We start from the raw sequence: 18,008 nt of genomic DNA, 5'->3' as shown, positions 1-18,008 counted from the left end.
TTATCTCCTCCATTAGACTAGGGGTACCTGAAAGACCATGTCTCTCACATCAGACTGGAAGCCCTGAAATCAGCACATGCCTCCTCCATCAGACTGAGTGCTTCAGAGAGTAGAATCATGCCTCCTGGTTTTTTTTTTTTTTTTTTAAGATTTTATTTATTCATGAGAGACACACAGAAAGAGGCAGAGACACAGGCAGAGGGAGAAGCAGGCTCCCTGCGGGGAGCCCAATGCAGGACTTAATCCCAGGACCCCAGGATCGTGCCCTGAGCTGAAGGCAGATGCCCAACCACCAAGCCACCCAGGTGCCCCAGAATCATGCCTCCTCTGTCAGACTGGGAGCATATTAAAGCATGCACCCCTCTCCATCAGACTGAGGCTTCTGAGGTCAAGACCATGCCTCTCCCATCAGACTGCAAGTTTTAAAAGGCAAGGCTGTGTCTAGGAGCTTCTTAGGGCAAAGACTGCTTCTCCTATCATAGTAGGTGCTCCTAGGGCAGGGCTACGTCTCCTCCAACAGATTAGGAGTTATTAGGCTCCACCATGAGCCTTCCTTTCTTATCCTGGTGCCTTGGCTCCCATCCTCCCCTCCATCCTGCTCCATGAGACAGGGTGAGGGGACGGAGAACACAAGCACAGCCCCCCTCTTCCAGGGACCCCATCTGGCTCCCTTTTAAGGTCCCACCCACCTAAAGCATATATTGAGCACCTACTGTGTGCCATGCAATAGAACACCATTTGGCCACAAGGGGAAGGAGGCACTCACACCTACAGGGAAGGACCTTGAAAACACGGTGAGAACCAGTGAGAACCAGACACAAAAAGCCACATAGCATGTGATTCCATTTACATGAAATGTGCCAGAACAGGCTCATCCACGGAGACCAAGCGGATTAGAGGTGGCAGGGGCAGGAGAAGTGGGGAGAACGAGAGTACCAGCAGCGGTGGCGCTTCTTCTTTGGGGGGGGGGGCGCGGGTGATGAAAATGTTCTGGAATGAGTGGCGATGGTTGCATGATCTTGTGAATGTTCTCAAACGGAAATGCACACTTCAAGTGGGCAAATGGTAGGGTATGTGAATTGTTTCTCAAATTAAAAAAGGGGGGTGCTTCAGAGGGCGCCCCAAAGCCCTGAGCCGAGGTTAGCTGTTTCCCTGCCATCTCAGCGGTGGGAAGACAGCCCGGGTCACGCCACCCGAGGTCGGGAGGGGCCGGGATCCAGGAGATGCCCCCTGACACTGCCTCCCAGGCCACGGGTGCTGGGGGAAGGGGGAACCCGCAGCCCAGGACCCCCAGACCGCCCCAGCGGCTCGCCTCATCCCTGCAGTGACCCCCTCCAAGGCCCATCTGAACGCAGAAAGCCCCGGAGTTCACGCGGCTCTTCAAGGGCGCACGGCAAGGTCAGGCCCCCCGCCCCGGCCGCCTCCTCCCCTGCAGGGCCTCCGGGGCTCCTCTCCTCGCGCGGGGCGGGGGCGGCCCCGGGAGCCGCGGCTCAAAAGCGCAGGAAAGTCAAACGCCCGTTTGATTCTGCCCGCGGGGCCCCGAATTGCCATTCCGGACGCGCGCCGTAATTAGGAGGCCCCTTTCAAATATTTATACCTCGGACGGCTCGTGTTTATCCGACAGGGAGAGGGCTCGGATTTGATGAGATCTGTCAACAGCTCATCCCCGAGCCGGGAATTGCCTGGCGGCTGGCAGAAAACAGGACAATTACCCGCCGAGCTCCCCGGCGGTCCCCCGGGACGCCGCCGCGCGCCGAGCGGGGGGCGGGGGGCGGGGGCCTGGACGCGCTGCGGAGCAGGATCGAGTTCAACAGGTTCACGAGGGCGACCCGCCAAAGCAGGGGAGGGGACGCGCGGAAGGCCCTGCTGCCGCCAGCGCCTCCCCCGGCCAGCGGCGGCCTCGGTTTCGTCGCCTGGAAAATGGGGCGAGCAGTGGGGGCGGAGAAACGCTGATGCCACGGGGACCCCGCAGTGGGTCCCCAGTGCCACCCCAGCCGGGCCACATCGGACACGGGCTGCGGGCTGGCTCTGAGCAGGTCCTCCCTCTGCCTGTGCCTCAGTTTCTCCGTGGGGAAAAATATAACTCAGTCCCTGCTGGCGCTGCTCCCCTTGAGCTCCCTGGGGGTTCCCTGTTAGAACCCCTGTGGGAAAGCGGGAAAGCAGGCACAGACGCACTGCTCTTCCCAAGGGGCATCTTCCCAACAGTGTCAGCTCTGACTTCTAACTGCTCCTCCCTCCCCTCGGAGCCACAGGCACCAGCCCGCCCTGGGGGCCGTGGGTGGGGGGTGCGCGGCGCCCGGGGAAGGGAACCCCGAGTCCCATGACCACCCCTCTCTCTTACTTCCCAATATTAAGGGGCGCTGAACAAGCCGCCTTAGGCCGAAAGAAAGAAAAACCCGGTTTGCCCTGGAATGGGCCCGCTCACCTCGCGGCTTCCCTTGCCCCAACGTCCCAGCGGCCTCGCCCCCAGACAGCTGCAGCCGCCAACAGGCAGGCGGCCGGGGAGACCCCTCTCATCTCTGCCCTCCTCCCTGCCTCCGCCCCCAGGAGCCACAAAGGGACAGATGCTGAGGACACGCGCCAGGCACAGATACCATCTCCCTGGCCGCGGCCAGCTGCCCCAGCCCCCTCCCCCCGGCTGCAATTAGTCCCCCGGGGGGAGGCGTGCAGAGGAGAGTCCTCTTGGGGAGGGGGCGCCAGACGCACACCCCCCCCCCCGTTGCCTCCCGGCCTCCTTCAGCTGCATCAATATCAATTTGAGCCGGTGACCTCTAGAACAATCTGCTGGGCAGTTGCGCCGCCAGATAGCGGTTCAGTCTCAGCCCTCAACAGTGGTCGCCCCCGCCCCCCCCCGCTGCTCAGTCCACCCCTCTCGCGGGCACCTCCAGACCCCCCACTTCCCCAGTTGCCCCCGCGCCTCCCTCTCGCGCCGCCCCCGCCCCTGCGCCCCCCGCCCTCCCGGGCAGGGGCAGCCCGTGGCTTCCCACCTCCCGCTCCTGCTCGCTCGTGCGGCCGCGGTCCTCCGGGTCGGGTCCAGCTGCCGCGGCCGCGGCCCGCGACGCCCGCCCCGCACCCCCTCCCGCGGCGGGCAGCGGCTCCCCTCCCTTCCCAGAACAGCTGAAGGTCTCAGTCACCTCCGAGGGGGGCGCAGGGGGAGCGGAGGGGCGGGGGAAGCCGCGGCGGGGGAGGCGGGGAAGCCTTGACGTCGCCGCCCGGGACGCGGCCGGGGGCCGCCAGGGGCCGCCAGGGGCTGGGGCGTCCGCCCGCGCGCCCCCTCCCCAAAGTCCCACCTCCCGGCCGCGGCGGGGAAAGTCTCTCCGAAAGCGTGAAGGGGGATTGGAGGAGGTTTTATTTCCCTTTGTGCGGGAGGCCGGGGCCGGATCGAGGCGGCCGGGCCGGGGGCTGCGGGACCCGGGCTCCCCCCGAGCGGAGACGAGCGCAACAAAGGATGCGCCGCGCGGGGGTCACCGTCCCCGCCGCCCAACTTTGCGCGCGGCGCCCGCGCCCCGGGGGAGCCCGCCCGCTGCGCTGAGAACCCAGGCGTCCGGGCTGAGCCGGGGCTGGGGGCGCCCCCCGCCCCCCCCCTCCGGGCCGCAGAAGCGAATCCCGCAGCTTCCCGGAGGCGGCGGGCGGCCGAGCCGCGCGCGGGGACCGCGCTTCCCGCGGAAACTCCGCGCGCTTCCTTGGATGCCCCGCGCCCGGGCCCGACCCCCCGGCGCTCGGCGTTCAGGGCCCCGCGGGGCGCCCCCTCCCCGCCCGCCCTTGCGGAGCCGGGCTGAGGCGGACTTTGGCTCCCTTCCTCCCCTCCCTCTCTCTTCTGTCTCCCTCTTTTCTCCTCTTTCCACCGCCTTCTGAGCCCAGCCCGGGGACACACCTGATCTTCCCCCTCCCGTTCCTTCCTCCTCCCTCTCCTCCTCTCCACCTCCTCCTCCTCCCTGGGGACTCTGCGGAGAAGAAAGGGGGGTTGGCAAGGGGGCATGTGGGTGCCCCCCCGACAGTGGCCAGCTTCGGCGTGACACACGCACAGATGGCCAAGTGGCTACGGGACTACCTGAGCTTTGGCGGCCGGAGGCCCCCTCCGCAGCCGCCCACCCCCGACTACACGGAGAGCGACATTCTGAGGGCCTACCGGGAGCAGAAGGATCTGGACTTCGAGGACCCCTACGAGGACTCAGACAGCCGCCTGGAGCCGGACCCTGCGGGCCCCGGGGACTGCAAGGGTCCCGGAGACGCCAAGTACGACTCTCCCAAGCACCGGCTCATCAAGGTGGAGGCTGCGGACATGGCCAGAGCCAAGGTCTTGCTGGGCGGCCCCGGGGAAGAGGTGCGTGGCTCCCGCCCAAGCTTGGGCGGCCCCAGGACGCTGGGCGGGGAGGGCCAGGCTGGGCTCCCGGGATGTGGGGAGCTTGTTTTATGGGGCAGGCCAGGGCACCTCCAGAGACGCCCCCGTCCTCCACCTGCTAGAGGGAGCTCGGTATGTGGCCCTTCCCAGGGCGCAGCACTGGCTGTCCCACTACCTCTCTGCCCTGCTTTGTCCTCCTGTCCTCCTGTCCTCCTGCCCTCCTGTCCTCCTGTCCCCCTGCTCCTAACCCTTAGTCCCCTCTGCTCAGATCTGAGTCACTCCCCTAGCGAGCCCTGGAGCACCCTCAACCACGATGCCCCTCCTCTGTTACTACTCCCATTTCACAGAAGTGGAAACTGAGGCTCACAGAAGACAAGCAACTGGCCCAAGGTCACATGGCCCTAGCTTGTTAAACCTTGACACAGGTCTGCCTCCAATGCCCATGCTTTTTTTTTTTTTTTTTTCAATATTTTCCCTAGAGGATCAGGGAGTCGTCCCCCAACCCTCCATAGAGACAGGATTTGAGGGGGGTCCCACAAGGCTGTGTGGGGCAGTGTTTAGGAGGACAGAGGAAGGAAGGAGGAGGCAGGGACCCTGGGAAGCAGACCACCTGGGATGAAGCCCTGCCTCTTACTTACCAGCTGTGTGACCCTTAGCAAGTCACTTACCCTCTCTGTGCCTTGTTTTTTCCATCTGTAAAATGGGGATAATGTGCTCACTGGGTGTTGGCATTACAAGGAAACACATGTGAAGCGCTGGCAGCTGATAGACGTTACAATTGTCTGTTTTAACAGAGGTGGGGTGTCGAGGAGGGTCAGAACCGCAGGGAGCCGGGGAAGCTGGCATCTGTGTGCAAATCCTGGTGGGTGGGGGAGAGGACTCCCTGCCCCGGAGGAGGAAATGAGCTTCGTGGAGGGGAAGGGGTAGCCAACCCAGAGAGGTGCGCCATCCCCGGGGAGGGGGTTCCATGGCTGGGCTTGGTTGCCCCCCAGCCCTTGCCACTCCCTTCTTCTCTCTCCAGTTGGAACTCGACACGGAATACTCAGACCCCTTTGATGCTCAGCCTCATCCGCCACCGTCAGATGACGGCTACATGGAGCCCTATGATGCCCAGCGGGCCGTGAGCGGTGCGAGAGCAGGGCTGGGGGGATGGGGGCGGAGGCCCCTGGTGGGTGTGGGAGCTGACCAGTGTTCTTGATGCCCCCAGACCTGCCATGCAAGGGGGTTCAGCTGTATGACACTCCCTACGAGGAGCAGGACCAAGACCCAGGAGATGGGGCCCCTTCCGGGAGGAGACCTCGCCAGAGCCGGCTGCCTCAGGAGGACGAGCGGCCAGCGGATGAGTACGACCAGCCCTGGGAGTGGAAGAAAGACCACATCTCCAAGGCATTTGCAGGTGCCCCTCTGCCCCAGGCCTTGACCCTCCCTCCACAGGCCCTGAGTGTCCATGTCCTTCCATTGTCTGCTCTGGTCATAGTCTCTGATTCAACTTACAAAGTAGACCCCAATCACCTGCCGCTGTGACACTGTGGTCATTTTTGTGCATTCTCGCTAAAGTGTGAATGGCTGATCATCATACATTTCTCTTCCTAGGACAACTTGTATCTTCCCCTGAAGACAGAAATTCCTCTAGAGCACCGGTAGTGCAGGGATAGGCTTTGGCATCAGGGTAGACCTGGATTTGTGTCACTTACTGGGGCAAGGTGCTTTATCTTTTAGTCTTGGTGCCCTCACCCATCAAATGGGGGTCATTACAGCACCTACAGAACAGGGGTCATGTAAACAGTGCTAGAGGCGCTGTCGGGGGTCAGGGTAACATTTCTTAGCAGCTATCATTTAGGTGGACTTGGGGTCAAGTGCTGAGTTGGGGAAGCCTGGACAAGTCTGTGATCTCAGTTTCCTCTTCTGTAAAAAAGGTAGCAACACGGGCAGCTTTAAGAAATACAATAACGTGGGCCAGGAAGAGCTGTGCGAACCCAGTTTGGCCTCAGAAGTTGTGTGGCTGGGAGGGACCCGGAGGGCTCGGTGCCTGGCTCTATCTGTCTACCCGTATCTTGGGGTGGGGGTGGGGCTGGGGGGTGGAGTACAGATCTAGGACTTGGCCAGACTGTGCAGAACCAGCATCCTGCTCTCCGTTCTGTCCCTCTCTGTCCCCCACGGACTGGCCCCTGCCCTCAGGACACCAGGCTCAGAGGAGTGACCACACCCCTTCTTCAGGAAGCCCTCCCAGGTGGGTTGGACTTAACACTGCCTTCTCTGACCGTCCCCCTCCAGTGCAGTTTGACAGTCCCGAGTGGGAAAGGACCCCAGGCTCTGCCAAAGAGCTCCGGAGACCCCCGTCCAGGAGTCCCCAGGCCGCTGAGCGCGTGGACCCGGCCCTGCCCCTGGAGAAACAGCCGTGAGTGGGGAAGCTGACGGTGGAATCCCTCCCCATCCCATCCCAGCTGCAGACTCCTCGGACTGGGTGGGGGGGTGTTGGGGGAATTAACAACTCATTCATTCGCTTCATTCCGGTCTTCAACTCATCTTCATTGGGTGCCAGAGCCTGCCGTGTGTCGGACACCTAGCTAGGTACGAAGCAGAATCAAAGGGTGTCTCATTCCTCTGGCATCAGATTCTGGGTTCCAGTCTCTGCTCTGCATCTCTTGGCTGTGCAGCTTTGGGCGAGTCCCTTAACCTCTCTGAACCTAGGGCTCAAAACCCCCAAGACGGCGTCCAGCTCAAACAGACTAAAAGGGTGGATGTCCTCCGTTCACTTGGATAATGCCCACGAGCGAGCCCGAGAGTAAAGAGACAGAACTCATCCTCACCCCCAGGGGATCTTGGGATGGAAGTAGGAGGCGACAGGGTTTTGAGGGGGGAGTCCCAGCGTTGGGCTGGAGTGAGCTGCACCAGCTGGGAGGGCCTGGGTCTTCTTTCCAACCTCCCAGTTCCTCCAGGAACTCCCTAAAAGCCCACTGCGCTGGGCCCGAGGGCACAACTGACTGCTGGGGGTTGGGGACAGCGAGGCACAGGGGGAGAAGTTGTTGCTCTGTTCAATTTTTTTTTTTCAATACAAAACCCGCGAAGTCTGTTTGGCGCTCCTCTGTCTGTGAGACCTGGCTCGCAACTGCGAAGCTCACTGTGAGCACGCGCAATGGAAATATTCAGTAAAGGATGGTGCAGGCGGGTGGGGACGCAGGATGTGGCAAATCTGGAGAAAGCCAGATGCAAGGGATTCGCTCAAGGGGAAGTGGAAACAGGACAAGGGGGACCTAGCCTTGGGGAGCCAGTGAAGGTCAAGGTCAGGTGTGTCTAGTAACCCGGAGGGAACAGCCCCAATGGGCCTGGGCTCAGCTGCCTGACAGGGAAAACTGTCTGCCTGAAAACCAGGCTCCCCCTGAGAAACCCGGGGGATTGTTCTCACTTGTTTGCCTGGAGGTCACAAGTCCTGGAACCGGACTGGGCCTGCACCCCACCCCAGGGTGCATCTGCGGGGATCGCCTTTTAAGAGACATCTGCCCCCACCCCCTAGGTGGTTTCACGGCCCACTGAGTCGGGCAGATGCCGAGAACCTCCTGTCTCTCTGCAAGGCAGGCAGCTACCTCGTGCGTCTCAGCGAGACCAGTCCCCAGGACTGCTCCCTGTCCCTCAGGTGAGGCCCCAGCCCCCTGAAGGGACCGAGGTTCACCGGACTACCTGGGAGCAGAGGGTGGCTCCAGCAGCCAGTGGGTGGGGCTTCCAGGGAGGCCAGAGGCAGGATTTCAATAGGGAATGAGCACCTTGTCACCGGGGGTATGCAAGAAGGTGGAGTGGAAGCCATACCTTAGATCTAGAATGTGGGTGAGGTGGGAAACTAGGTATTTCCTTCAAACCCCCCGACCCCCCAGTCCAAAAGTTGAAGTATATCCATTTGCGTCTCTCGGGACCAGAATCTCCGAGTGACCCTGTGGGCATTTGAGTTTGAGATCCTGATTCTACGAGCTTCTCTGCCTCAGATTCTTACTGTGTCTGATTATAACAAGCCCCCCAATTTGACAAGGCATCTGAGTGTGAGATTCATAAAAGGACAAGATTGCAGAGGACTTTGAGAATCAGTTTAAATCCTGCCTCTGCCACTCTGCAGCTGTGTTGTCTTTGCTAAATTACTCGGCCTCTCTGGGCCTTGCTTTTCCCATCTATGAAATGAGGCTACGAATAGCACCTACTTTGTGTTAATACTGCCACGATTAAATCACACACACACACACACACACACACACACAAAGAATTGTTGAGACTAGTGCCCTGGCAACAGGAAGCGTTTCATCCATATTAATGATGGCAAGATCATTCCCAGGCTCAATGTCATTCCACTCACCAGAAAGGGAAGAAAGGAGAGGGACCCCAGACCGAGGGCTAACCCGTGGGGCGCCCAGGAAGCGTAGTGCAAGGGCTCAGGTTTGGAGGAAACGTGCAGGACCTCCAGCCTGCCTTCAGAGCCGACAGGCACGTCCCTGCCGATGTGGACCAAGCCCATGGTTTGGCACCCGAAAGGCCGATTTCTGGAAATATTTGGGAATGCCAGGCCCCAGCTTCTGGGGCCATGAGTGTGTGTGTGGAGGGGAGCTTTAGGGCCGGAGAGCCTGAGCAGGTCTGGGGTGATCAAGGCACTCTGTGACGCCTGTCCCCCAGGAGCAGCCAGGGCTTCCTGCACCTGAAGTTCGCACGGACCCGAGAGAGCCAGTTCGTGCTGGGGCAGCACAGCGGCCCCTTCGCCAGCGTGCCGGAACTGGTCCTCCACTACAGCTCCCGGCCGCTGCCCGTGCAGGGCGCTGAGCATCTGGCCCTGCTGTACCCGGTGGTCACGCAGACCCCCTGACCCCAGGACCTTCGGCCCCTGCCCTGCACCACGTGGGCCCAGATTTACTGGCCACAAACGCTGGAGGTCTTTCCAGTCCTGGAGGAGGCCGGAGGGAGGGGGAGAGACTCGCTTCGCCTCCAGGCCCCGGCTCTTCATCAGAGCTGCCTTCTCTGCCTTCTCTTGGGTTCTAGGTTCCAGGATTGTGTCTCCAAGCACTCCTCTGGCCTGGAAAATAAATAAGTTATTGTGTGTTTCAAGTGTCCTTTCTGGGAGGTGGGGATCCCGGCCCTGGGGAAAGAAGAGGGGGAGTGACCCTTAGACCCTTGTGGTGGGGGGGCATCCCCAGCTCCCCCCGGGATGAGCCCCATGGGGTGAAGCCTGACTTGCTCACAGCGGGGGACCACCAGTAAGGGGTAGGGGTAGGCAGGGAGAGAGCCAGTGAGGTCGGAGACGCAGCTGATACCGACAGATACAAAGATGGAGAAACCGAGGGGGGAGGCTCTCAGGCCGGCCCTGCCCCCACCCGCCCCTCCCTCGCACCGGGACAGGCGGGCAGCCACGGCCTGATGCTGCTGCGGAAAGGACATCTGTCCCCATGGAAACAGCAGAAGTGGGGGAGGGGAGTTGAGCCCAGCTGGTGTCACTTCAAGGTGACAGTCGGGCAGGAGACCCGGGGCCGATGTCTCCCGTCAGTCACCCTCCATCTCCAAACCCACCCAGGGACGGGTGGTGCTTCCAGCTCCAGGTGCTGCGTGGGGGTCGCCCGCCATCACTTCTCTGCTAATTGGACATGAGCCTCCGAGGACGAGAGTGGGGCGCTGACCAGTCATCACAAAGCCCCCTCACCACGGCGGACCCCTTCAGCCGTCCTGGGGCTCAGGAGCCCCCAGACGGCCCCCCAGATAGCTTTAACACTCCCTCAAATCACAAAATCTGGCTTTCCTTTATGAGCCTTTATGGAGTGCTCTGGGGGTGAGGGAGGAATCCAGCGTCCTGGTAATGAGGCCGGGGTCTTGGGCTGGGCTGTTGGACTCCCTGACTCTTGGAAATCAGTCACATTTTCACGTGGCCGTTGGAGGGAGGGGGTCTTTCCTGGGATTTCTCTTCTTCTCCCCACTTCCAGGAGCCCTCTTGGCCTCTGTGGCCCAGAGGGGCGCGGTTCAGGGGAGACGACAGCAGATATGGGGTGAGCCGACCTGGGCCTGGGGCTGGGGGAAGGCTTCTGGGCCAGGCGCTCCTGGGGGCTGAGAGGTCGCGGGTGGGTGGGAGGGATGGAAGGGTGGGTGGGCGGGGGGGGGGGTTGGGAGATCGACCCTGACCCTCCTGGTTCGGCCTGGGGATGTCCAGCACCTTCCCCTCCGCACGCCACGGCTGCGCGTCTTTGGGCCCCCTCCCCCGCGCCCCTGCCCCCCGGGGCCGGTAAAAGACGTCACCGTAGAGGGGATGCCCTGCAGGTGGGAGGGACCGTAGAGGGGATGCCCTGCAGGTGGGAGGGACGGACGACGCAGAATAAGAGCGGAGAATCACACGAGACAGCCTGGCTCTCCCCAGCCTACCTGGGCTTCTGCAAAACATGAGCGTAGGGGCCGGACCTCTCCAGTTATTCCCGGTCTCGCCCGCACCCCCCCAGCCCCACCTGCCCCCTTCCAGAAGGGGCCGGCGTCCCCGTCCAGTAGCTGCAGTTCCCGCCTCCACCACGCGGGGGCAAGATCGCCGGGGGGAGCCAAGAGCCGCCCTCCCCGCCACCTGCGCGGTTACCTGGGTCCCCAGACCCCCGCGCTCCGCGGCCACGGACACGCCCCCTGCCCACGGCGGCGCCACCTGGAGTCCTGGGGAGGGGAGTGCGGGGCGGCCTGAAGGGGCGGGGCGATGGGTGGGGCGTCCTGGGGGGCGGGGGCGATGGGCGGGGCTCACCCGAGTCCCTGGAGGTCTGGTTGGAGCTCAGGCCATCTGCACAGGAGAAACCTGTGTCTCAGGGGTGCTCACCTTCGAGTCCAGCCTCCGCCCCCCTACCCCACGTGAGACCTCAGGATTCCGCCCCAGCCATGCTGCGTGAGTCCGGGCAGGTGTCCCTCGGGGCCTGTTTCCTCTTCTGAAAAGTGTGGCAACCCATTTCTGCCTTGCTCGAGTGTTGTAAAATCATCGCCAAATGGATTTTTTTTCATCCTGAGCTCCACCATCCTTGTCATGAGCCCCATCACGCCCCTGAGAGTCTCCGCCATTCCCCACACAAGCCCTGTCATCCTATAAGCCCCAGCACTGACATCATGAGCTCCATCATCCCCTCCGTGAGCTCCAGGATCCTGTGTTTTGAGCTCATCTCTGCTGTCAGGCCCATTTTTCATACAAGGAAACTGAGTCTCAGCCTGAGTCACTTGCCCGGGGTTACACAACCAGGCAGCAACAGTGCCCCACTTTGAAGAAGGTGTTGCTCACCTCAGCTCCCCTTTCCTTCTCTGTTTCAGGGGGAAAAAAAGAAAGACAAAAGAAAGAGAAAGCAAGAAACAGCTTATACCGGCCTGAACTTTTGAGTCGTCTCGAATAAACAGGATAATAGACATAAAATAATCACTTAAGTTTACTGAGGACTTATCATGTTCTAGACCCTGTAATAAACTATTTAGATATAATTACTTCAAATTCACATAACCCAAAATTAAAAAAAAAAAAAAAAAAAAAAAAGGGATCCCTGGGTGGCGCAGCGGTTTGGTGCCTGCCTTTGGCCCAGGGCGCGATCCCGGAGACCCGGGATCGAATCCCACATCAGGCTCCTGGTGCATGGAGCCTGCTTCTCCCTCTGCCTGTGTCTCTGCCTCTCTCTCTCTCTGTGACTATCATAAATAAATATTAAAAAAAAAAAACAAATTCACATAACCCATAGCTAAGGAAACAGGCACAGAAGGGTCGGATAACTTGCCCAAGGTCACACAGCCAGTGAACAGCAGAGTGGAGACATGTTTCCAGGTCTGTGTAATTGATATAAACTCCAGCCAAAGACTCCTGGTGTGACTAAGATGAGGCCCAGGGCCCCTGACCTCTTCATCTTGCATGTTTTATTTTATTTTATTTTTTTATTTTTTATTTTTTTTTAAATTTTTTTTTATTTATTTATGATAGTCACAGAGAGAGAGAGAGGCGCAGAGACACAGGCAGAGGGAGAAGCAGGCTCCATGCACCAGGAGCCCGACGTGGGACTCGATCCCGGGTCTCCAGGATTGCGCCCTGGGCCAAAGGCAGGCGCCAAACCGCTGTGCCACCCAGGGATCCCCATCTTGCATGTTTTAAAGTTGGCATTGGTCCCCGGAGGCTGCTGATCAGCTGGCCGGGAGGGGAGGGGAGAGGCAGCTGTGTGGAGCTGGATGCACGCCTGCCCGCATCCCTGCAGATGCCAACAATGCACAGCCTGGTGCCTCTGTTACCCAGATTCTGCTAATTGGTAATTGGCCCTCTCATTACTAGTAGGTGGGGGCAGTCAGGACAGCCAGAACGTACTGGCATGGAGGCCGGTGGTGGGAGGGTCCTACCAACTGGAGAGGAGTGGGCATCTCTGCCGAGGCCCTCAGGAGTCAGCAAGAGAGCAGGAGCCCCATCTGGGCCAGCTGGAGTGAGTCTCCCAACCCGATGCAGGGTTTGGCCCAAAGTGGGAAGTCACGCAGAGTGAGGGGGGCAGTATGAGCTGGGCTTTCCAGAAAGCTGGATGCGTCCCTGGCTCGTGTACATGGCTGGACGTGTCTTGCCCTTCTGTGGGCCTCAGAGGCTTTCTCCTCTCTAAATGGAGGCAGGTGGCTTAGCTGATCTCGGAAATGCCTTCCAGCCTTGAGAGTCCATGGCTTTCAGTGTAGATTCTTGAATTCTAGAGTTATCTGTCCTGAAAAATTCTAAAAGGCTATTTAAAATATTTCAGATACTGCGATTCTAACGTTCTTGAATCATCTATTCCCTTGTGTCAGTATTTCTCAACCTTTTTTCAATATCGTCCCCCTAAAGAGATTTTTAAAGTCTTACTTTGTGTTCCCATGACACTTTAGAACCACAGAGTGTAAATCTCTTTATGTACTATCCATACATCTATGCTTTATACGTAAGAAAGTAGAATTTTCATTGGTCCCCAAGAACCAATTCCTGCCCCCGTAGGAGCAATATTCCCCACTGAGAACGCTGTAATCCTAAGAGCCTAGAATGTTCCGTCCCTAGGATTCTAGAACTGCAAGATTCTATTTTGCGGCTGGAGATTTTAGAATTGCCTGAGGCGCAACAAAAATGTGTACAGATGTTGACCAAAGGCAGGTTGTAAATTGTTCACTGCGGCCTTATTTGAGATTCCCAACAACTGGACACTGCCCAAGTGCCCATCCGCAGGAAATTGGATTGATGGGTGGCAGTGGGTCCACCACAAAGAGAAAGGACGATCCACTGCTGGGTGACCAGGATGGACGCATCCTCTGGTTGAGTGGAAGATTCAGTGTTGAATGAGAGAAGCCAGACACAAGAGAGAATGCTCTCTGACTCCCCTGAGGTAGCGCACAAAGCCGGGCAAAATACGTCTGTGCAGCTGGTCGTCGGGATCCTGCGTGTATGCCTGGGTGGGGGGAAAGGGGCCTAGGAGGCGGGAAATACGGTTTCTTTAGCTGGGTGGTGGTTCAGGGGTGAGCTCAGGCTGTGAAAATCCAGTGCTGTGGTCTGAATATGTGTCCCCCACAATCCCTGTGTCGAGTCCTAACCCCTGGAGGTGATGGAACGAGGAGGTTGGACCTCAGAAGGTGATGAAGTCCAGAGGGTGAAGGCCCACGAAGGGGATGAGCGTTGTTTCTTTTTTTAAGATTGATTGATTGATTGGTTGGTTTATTATTCATGAGAGACACACAGAGAGAGAGAGAGAGAGAGAGAGAGAGAGAGAGAGAGACAGGCAGAGGGAGCTGCAGGGAGCCCGACAGAGCCCTGCCTCTTCCTCCATGTGAGGACAGGGATCGGCACCAATGTTGAAGCAGGATGAAGGTCCTCACCCGAACACAACCATGCTGCTGCCCTGATCTTGGATTTACAGCCTCCAGACTGATGAGAAAAAAGTTTCTGCTGTCTATAAACCACCTGGGGTGCAGTAACTTGTTAGAGCAGCCCAGACGGATCTAGATATCCATTAAGCTGGCCACTTACAATATACGCTTTTTTCCTGTATGTATACTTTAATAACACATTTTTAAAAAATGTTATGGGATTGTTTTCCATCAAAACTCCAGAATTACATGTATTCAGGAGTCTTTATGATTGTGATATTCTGGAACAGTGCTCAGCAAACTACTGCCTATGGATCCAATTAGGCCCACTGCCTGTTTTTTTTAAATAAAAAATTTTTTTACACTTACAGTATTCTTAAGAGTTTATTATAAACTAGTTTCACAGGCTACGAGGAAGTAAAAGGACTCTGTACAGCCTGACAGGAAACAGGCAGGGAGCTGAGGAGGGCCAAGATGAGTCTAGGGCCTTGGTGGGCGCATTCCTGGGGGAGGGGGCCCCGAAAGGGAAACCAGACAATCCTGTGAGACCCCGAGAACAATGGCATAACAAACAGGTCTGTGATAATCGGGCCCACGCCTCTGTCTCTGTGGAGCTACTTCCATAACTCTGTGGTCAAGGGTCAAAGGAGGCCTCACATGCCCGGGGGGAGGGGGCCACATCCCGGGGGGGCGGCGCGGGGGGGCATGCCCATCAGAGTTCCTCAACCAGGAGGAACCAGGCCCATGGGAGGCCTCATGCCAGGTGGTGGGCCCATCATGCCTGGAGGCGGTGTCCCCCGGCCCATCAGTGGAGGAGGACCCCCACGGCGGGGTGGGTACTGGGTCGGGGCCCCTGCAATGCTGGTGGTGGCAGCAGCTGCAGCAGCAGCCACAGTGCCTCTTCCCTGTGGGATCATCACCTGCTGGGACGGCCCACCAACCCCTGGGACTGGCCCTGCAAGTCCTGCAGGAGCCTGGGGCATTGGAACACCAGCTGAAATTCCTCTGCCAGCAGCCCTGCTGATCCCTGGACCCCCCGGCAGCTCCAGCAAGTGGCACTCGGGCAATGCCAGTAACTTTGGGAGGAGGTTCCTCTACCGTCATTGAGACCAGGTTCTCCCCCCAAAGCAGCACCAGACCGAGGACTCGCTTCTCTTCTCTTTCTGCTTGTTTTGAGTTCTTTGGCTTCATCTTCCTGAACTCATCACAGTCACAGAGGATCAAATTCATATGCTTGTCAAAAGCCTTGAAGGTGCCAATGAAGATCTGCCGTCTTGTAGGATGACCTCATCCTATAGTCGATGTGTTGCAGCATCAGCATCTTGCTGCTCTTGCCCACAGTTTTGTGGCGGTTCTGATGGCTGATTCCCGCCGGATTGCCCGCAGCAGAGGCCTAGATGCCCGCCACTCTTAAGTAAAGTTTTATTGGAAACCGGCCCCACCCATCCGCGCCCGTCCAGCCTAGGGCGGCTTCGCTACAGCAGCGGAGTGGAGTAGTTGCAGCAGAGAGCGTCTGGTCCACGAAGCAGAAAACATTTACTCTGTGGCCCTTTAGAGAATGTTTGCTGAGTCCTGGTCTAGAATCATAAGTTCCAGCATATCTTTGATTCTGTGATTCTAGATTCTGATGTTCTTGAGTTTGCAGGATTTCTAAGAATCTAATTTGAAGAATTTGGAGTTTATGTTTCTAGGAGTTTGAGATTTTATTTTTTTTTATTTTTATTTTTTTTAATTTTATTTATTTTTTTTTTATGATAGTCACACAGAGAGAGAGAGAGAGGCAGAGACACAGGCAGAGGGAGAAGCAGGCTCCATGCACCGGGAGCCCGACATGGGATTCGATCCCGGGTCTCCAGGATTGCGCCCTGGGCCAAAGGCAGGCGCCAAACCGCTGCGCCACTCAGGGATCCCGGAGTTTGAGATTTTAGATCTTAAGACCATCTGAGTTGCAAAAGCCATACCTTTGCTCCCATACCTTTCTCCACCAGAAGCTGCATGCCATTGGCCTCAGCCACCTCCAACTCAGAAATCTCCACGGCCACCCAGCATGTGTAGTCCCCACTGTCATTGAGGCTCATGTGGTCCAGCCGCAGGGTGAGATTGCCACGCAGCTTCCAGGAAGGCTGCTTCTGGGGCCCACAGACCCCCAGGCGGAGGCTGCGATTGATGACATGTGGCTTACACAAGAAAACACCATCCTTGGCCCCACCCAACAGAGATGCTTGGGACTGCATCACCTGGCAGGCCAAGGTCACCTGGCTGCCCTGTGTCACCTGCAGCCACGTGGGCTCCTGCTGCACTGTCAGGCCTTTGGCTCCTTGCAGGACTAGGGGATAAGAAGTAAGGCTTGTGTGTGTGTGTGTGTGTGTGTGTGTGTGTGTGTGTGAATCCCCTAGTGAGCCTACAGCGATAAGGCTATGTGATCTTTGCAAGGTCATGGCTCACTGAGGCCCAAAGTCTTCATCTGTGAAATGGGTTTAACTTTCTTTTGGCACTTGTGAGATTTCAAGGACTCTGTGACAAGTCCAGTTCTCAGCACACAAATATTGCCTTGCTTGTGCCAGGCCTGGTGTTCTGAACACCAGGGACACAGACACAGGGGTGATGAAGACAGACAGAAAGTCCTGCCCCTGCCCACCCACCCCCAGAGCTGACAGTCTGGGAGGAGAGACACACAGAAAGTCAGTAAAGTGAGAATCCTGATGGAGGATGAGGATGAGGTGAGAGAGAATGGAGGGTGGTCAGGGAAGGCTTCTCAGAGGAGGTGATATTTGAATGGGGATCTGAATGGTAAGAAGTAGCCAGTCGTGGGAAGAAAGGAAAATATGGAGAAAGAGCACTCCAGGCAGAGGGAGTAGCCCACGCAAAGGCCCTGGGGCACAACCACGGCTGGTGTGTTGGAGAAAGAGCAAGGAGGCCCTTGTGGCTGGAGCAGAGTGAGTGAAGGGGAGAGAAGGAGGAGGGGAATTGGACAGAGGACGGCTTACACATGCTTTGCAGACCACAGGGTGGGGGTGGGGCGGGGTCCAATTTATTTTTTTTTTAATTTATTTTATTTATTCCAGAGAGAAAGAGCATGCCAGCAGGGGGAGGCGCAGAGGAAGAGAGAATTCCAAGCAGACCCCTCGCTAAGTGGGGAGCCCCTACCCAGGGCTCCATCTCACGGTCTCATGACCTATGAGATCATGACCTGAGCTGAAATCAAGAGTCGGACGCTCAACCAACTGAGCCACCCAGGCGCCCCACACCCCCATTTAAGTTTTAAAAAGATCACCCCAGGGGGATCCCTGGGTGGCGCAGTGGTTTGGCGCCTGCCTTTGGCCCAGGGCGCGATCCTGGAGACCCGGGATCGAGTCCCACATCGGGCTCCCGGTGCATGGAGCCTGCTTCTCCCTCTGCCTGTGTCTCTGCCTCTCTCTCTCTCTGTGACTATCATAAAAAAAAAAAATTTTAAAAAGATCACCCTGACTGCTGCGGTAAGAATGGACTGTGGGGTCAGGGGGTCCAGGTGGCTGGGTGTACCAGGACTTGGATCCTGGAAAAAAGCGGTCAGAATCTGAATATATTTTGAACATTGCCCCCAGAAGAGCTGCGTGGACTTACACTGAGAGACGGAAAGAGGGTTTTAGCCTCAGGGACCCTGTGAATGGCAGTGGCTTTTTGGCCAAGACGGAGGACCCTGATGGAGAAGCAGGGCTGGAGTAGGAGAGTTTGCTTTGGGTCATGAGAAATCTGAGGTCAGAGCCCCCAGAAGGGGTGCATTTGGATCAAGTTTCTGGCCTTTGAGGTGCCATTGCCATTGATGCTAGAGAGATGAGATCCAGGGAGGAGTGTTCTGGGCAGAGGGAAC

At 58.0% G+C, this 18,008-nt stretch overlaps 2 protein-coding genes across 2 annotated transcripts; one reads left to right on the top strand and one right to left on the bottom strand.

Moving 5' to 3' along the window:
- The first annotated feature begins 3,786 nt into the window (after positions 1–3,786).
- SHD (Src homology 2 domain containing transforming protein D) lies at positions 3,787–9,415 on the top strand. The gene is made up of 6 exons (XM_025457029.3): positions 3,787–4,324; positions 5,364–5,469; positions 5,550–5,738; positions 6,617–6,740; positions 7,857–7,976; positions 8,996–9,415. The coding sequence occupies exons 1-6, from the start codon at positions 4,028–4,030 to the stop codon at positions 9,180–9,182; spliced, it is 1,023 nt and encodes a 340-aa protein (XP_025312814.1). The 5' UTR covers positions 3,787–4,027; the 3' UTR covers positions 9,183–9,415.
- A 5,384-nt stretch (positions 9,416–14,799) lies between these two features.
- LOC112666970 (small nuclear ribonucleoprotein-associated protein B) lies at positions 14,800–15,497 on the bottom strand. Its single transcript, XM_035702933.2, is given in 3 exon segments — positions 14,800–15,195; positions 15,197–15,428; positions 15,430–15,497. Coding segments are annotated over 3 exon segments (678 nt in total). The 5' UTR covers positions 15,480–15,497.
- Between the last annotated feature and the right edge of the window lie 2,511 nt (positions 15,498–18,008).

Source organism: Canis lupus, chromosome 20, assembly GCF_003254725.2.
Source record: "Canis lupus dingo isolate Sandy chromosome 20, ASM325472v2, whole genome shotgun sequence".
NCBI lineage: Eukaryota > Metazoa > Chordata > Mammalia > Carnivora > Canidae > Canis > Canis lupus.
Note: the sequence above shows the minus strand (reverse complement) of the source record. Positions and strands in the feature narration are given on the sequence as shown.

What these genes read in the sequence shown, in the direction of transcription:
- SHD (XM_025457029.3), top strand. Translation starts at nt 4,028, where the DNA reads ATGGCCAAGTGGCTACGGGACTACCTGAGCTTTGGCGGCCGGAGGCCC. An exon ending in TGGGCGGCCCCGGGGAAGAG is followed by an intron (nt 4,325 to 5,363) that starts GTGCGTGGCTCC and finishes TTCTCTCTCCAG; the next exon opens with TTGGAACTCGACACGGAATA. An exon ending in GACTGCTCCCTGTCCCTCAG is followed by an intron (nt 7,977 to 8,995) that starts GTGAGGCCCCAG and finishes CCTGTCCCCCAG; the next exon opens with GAGCAGCCAGGGCTTCCTGC.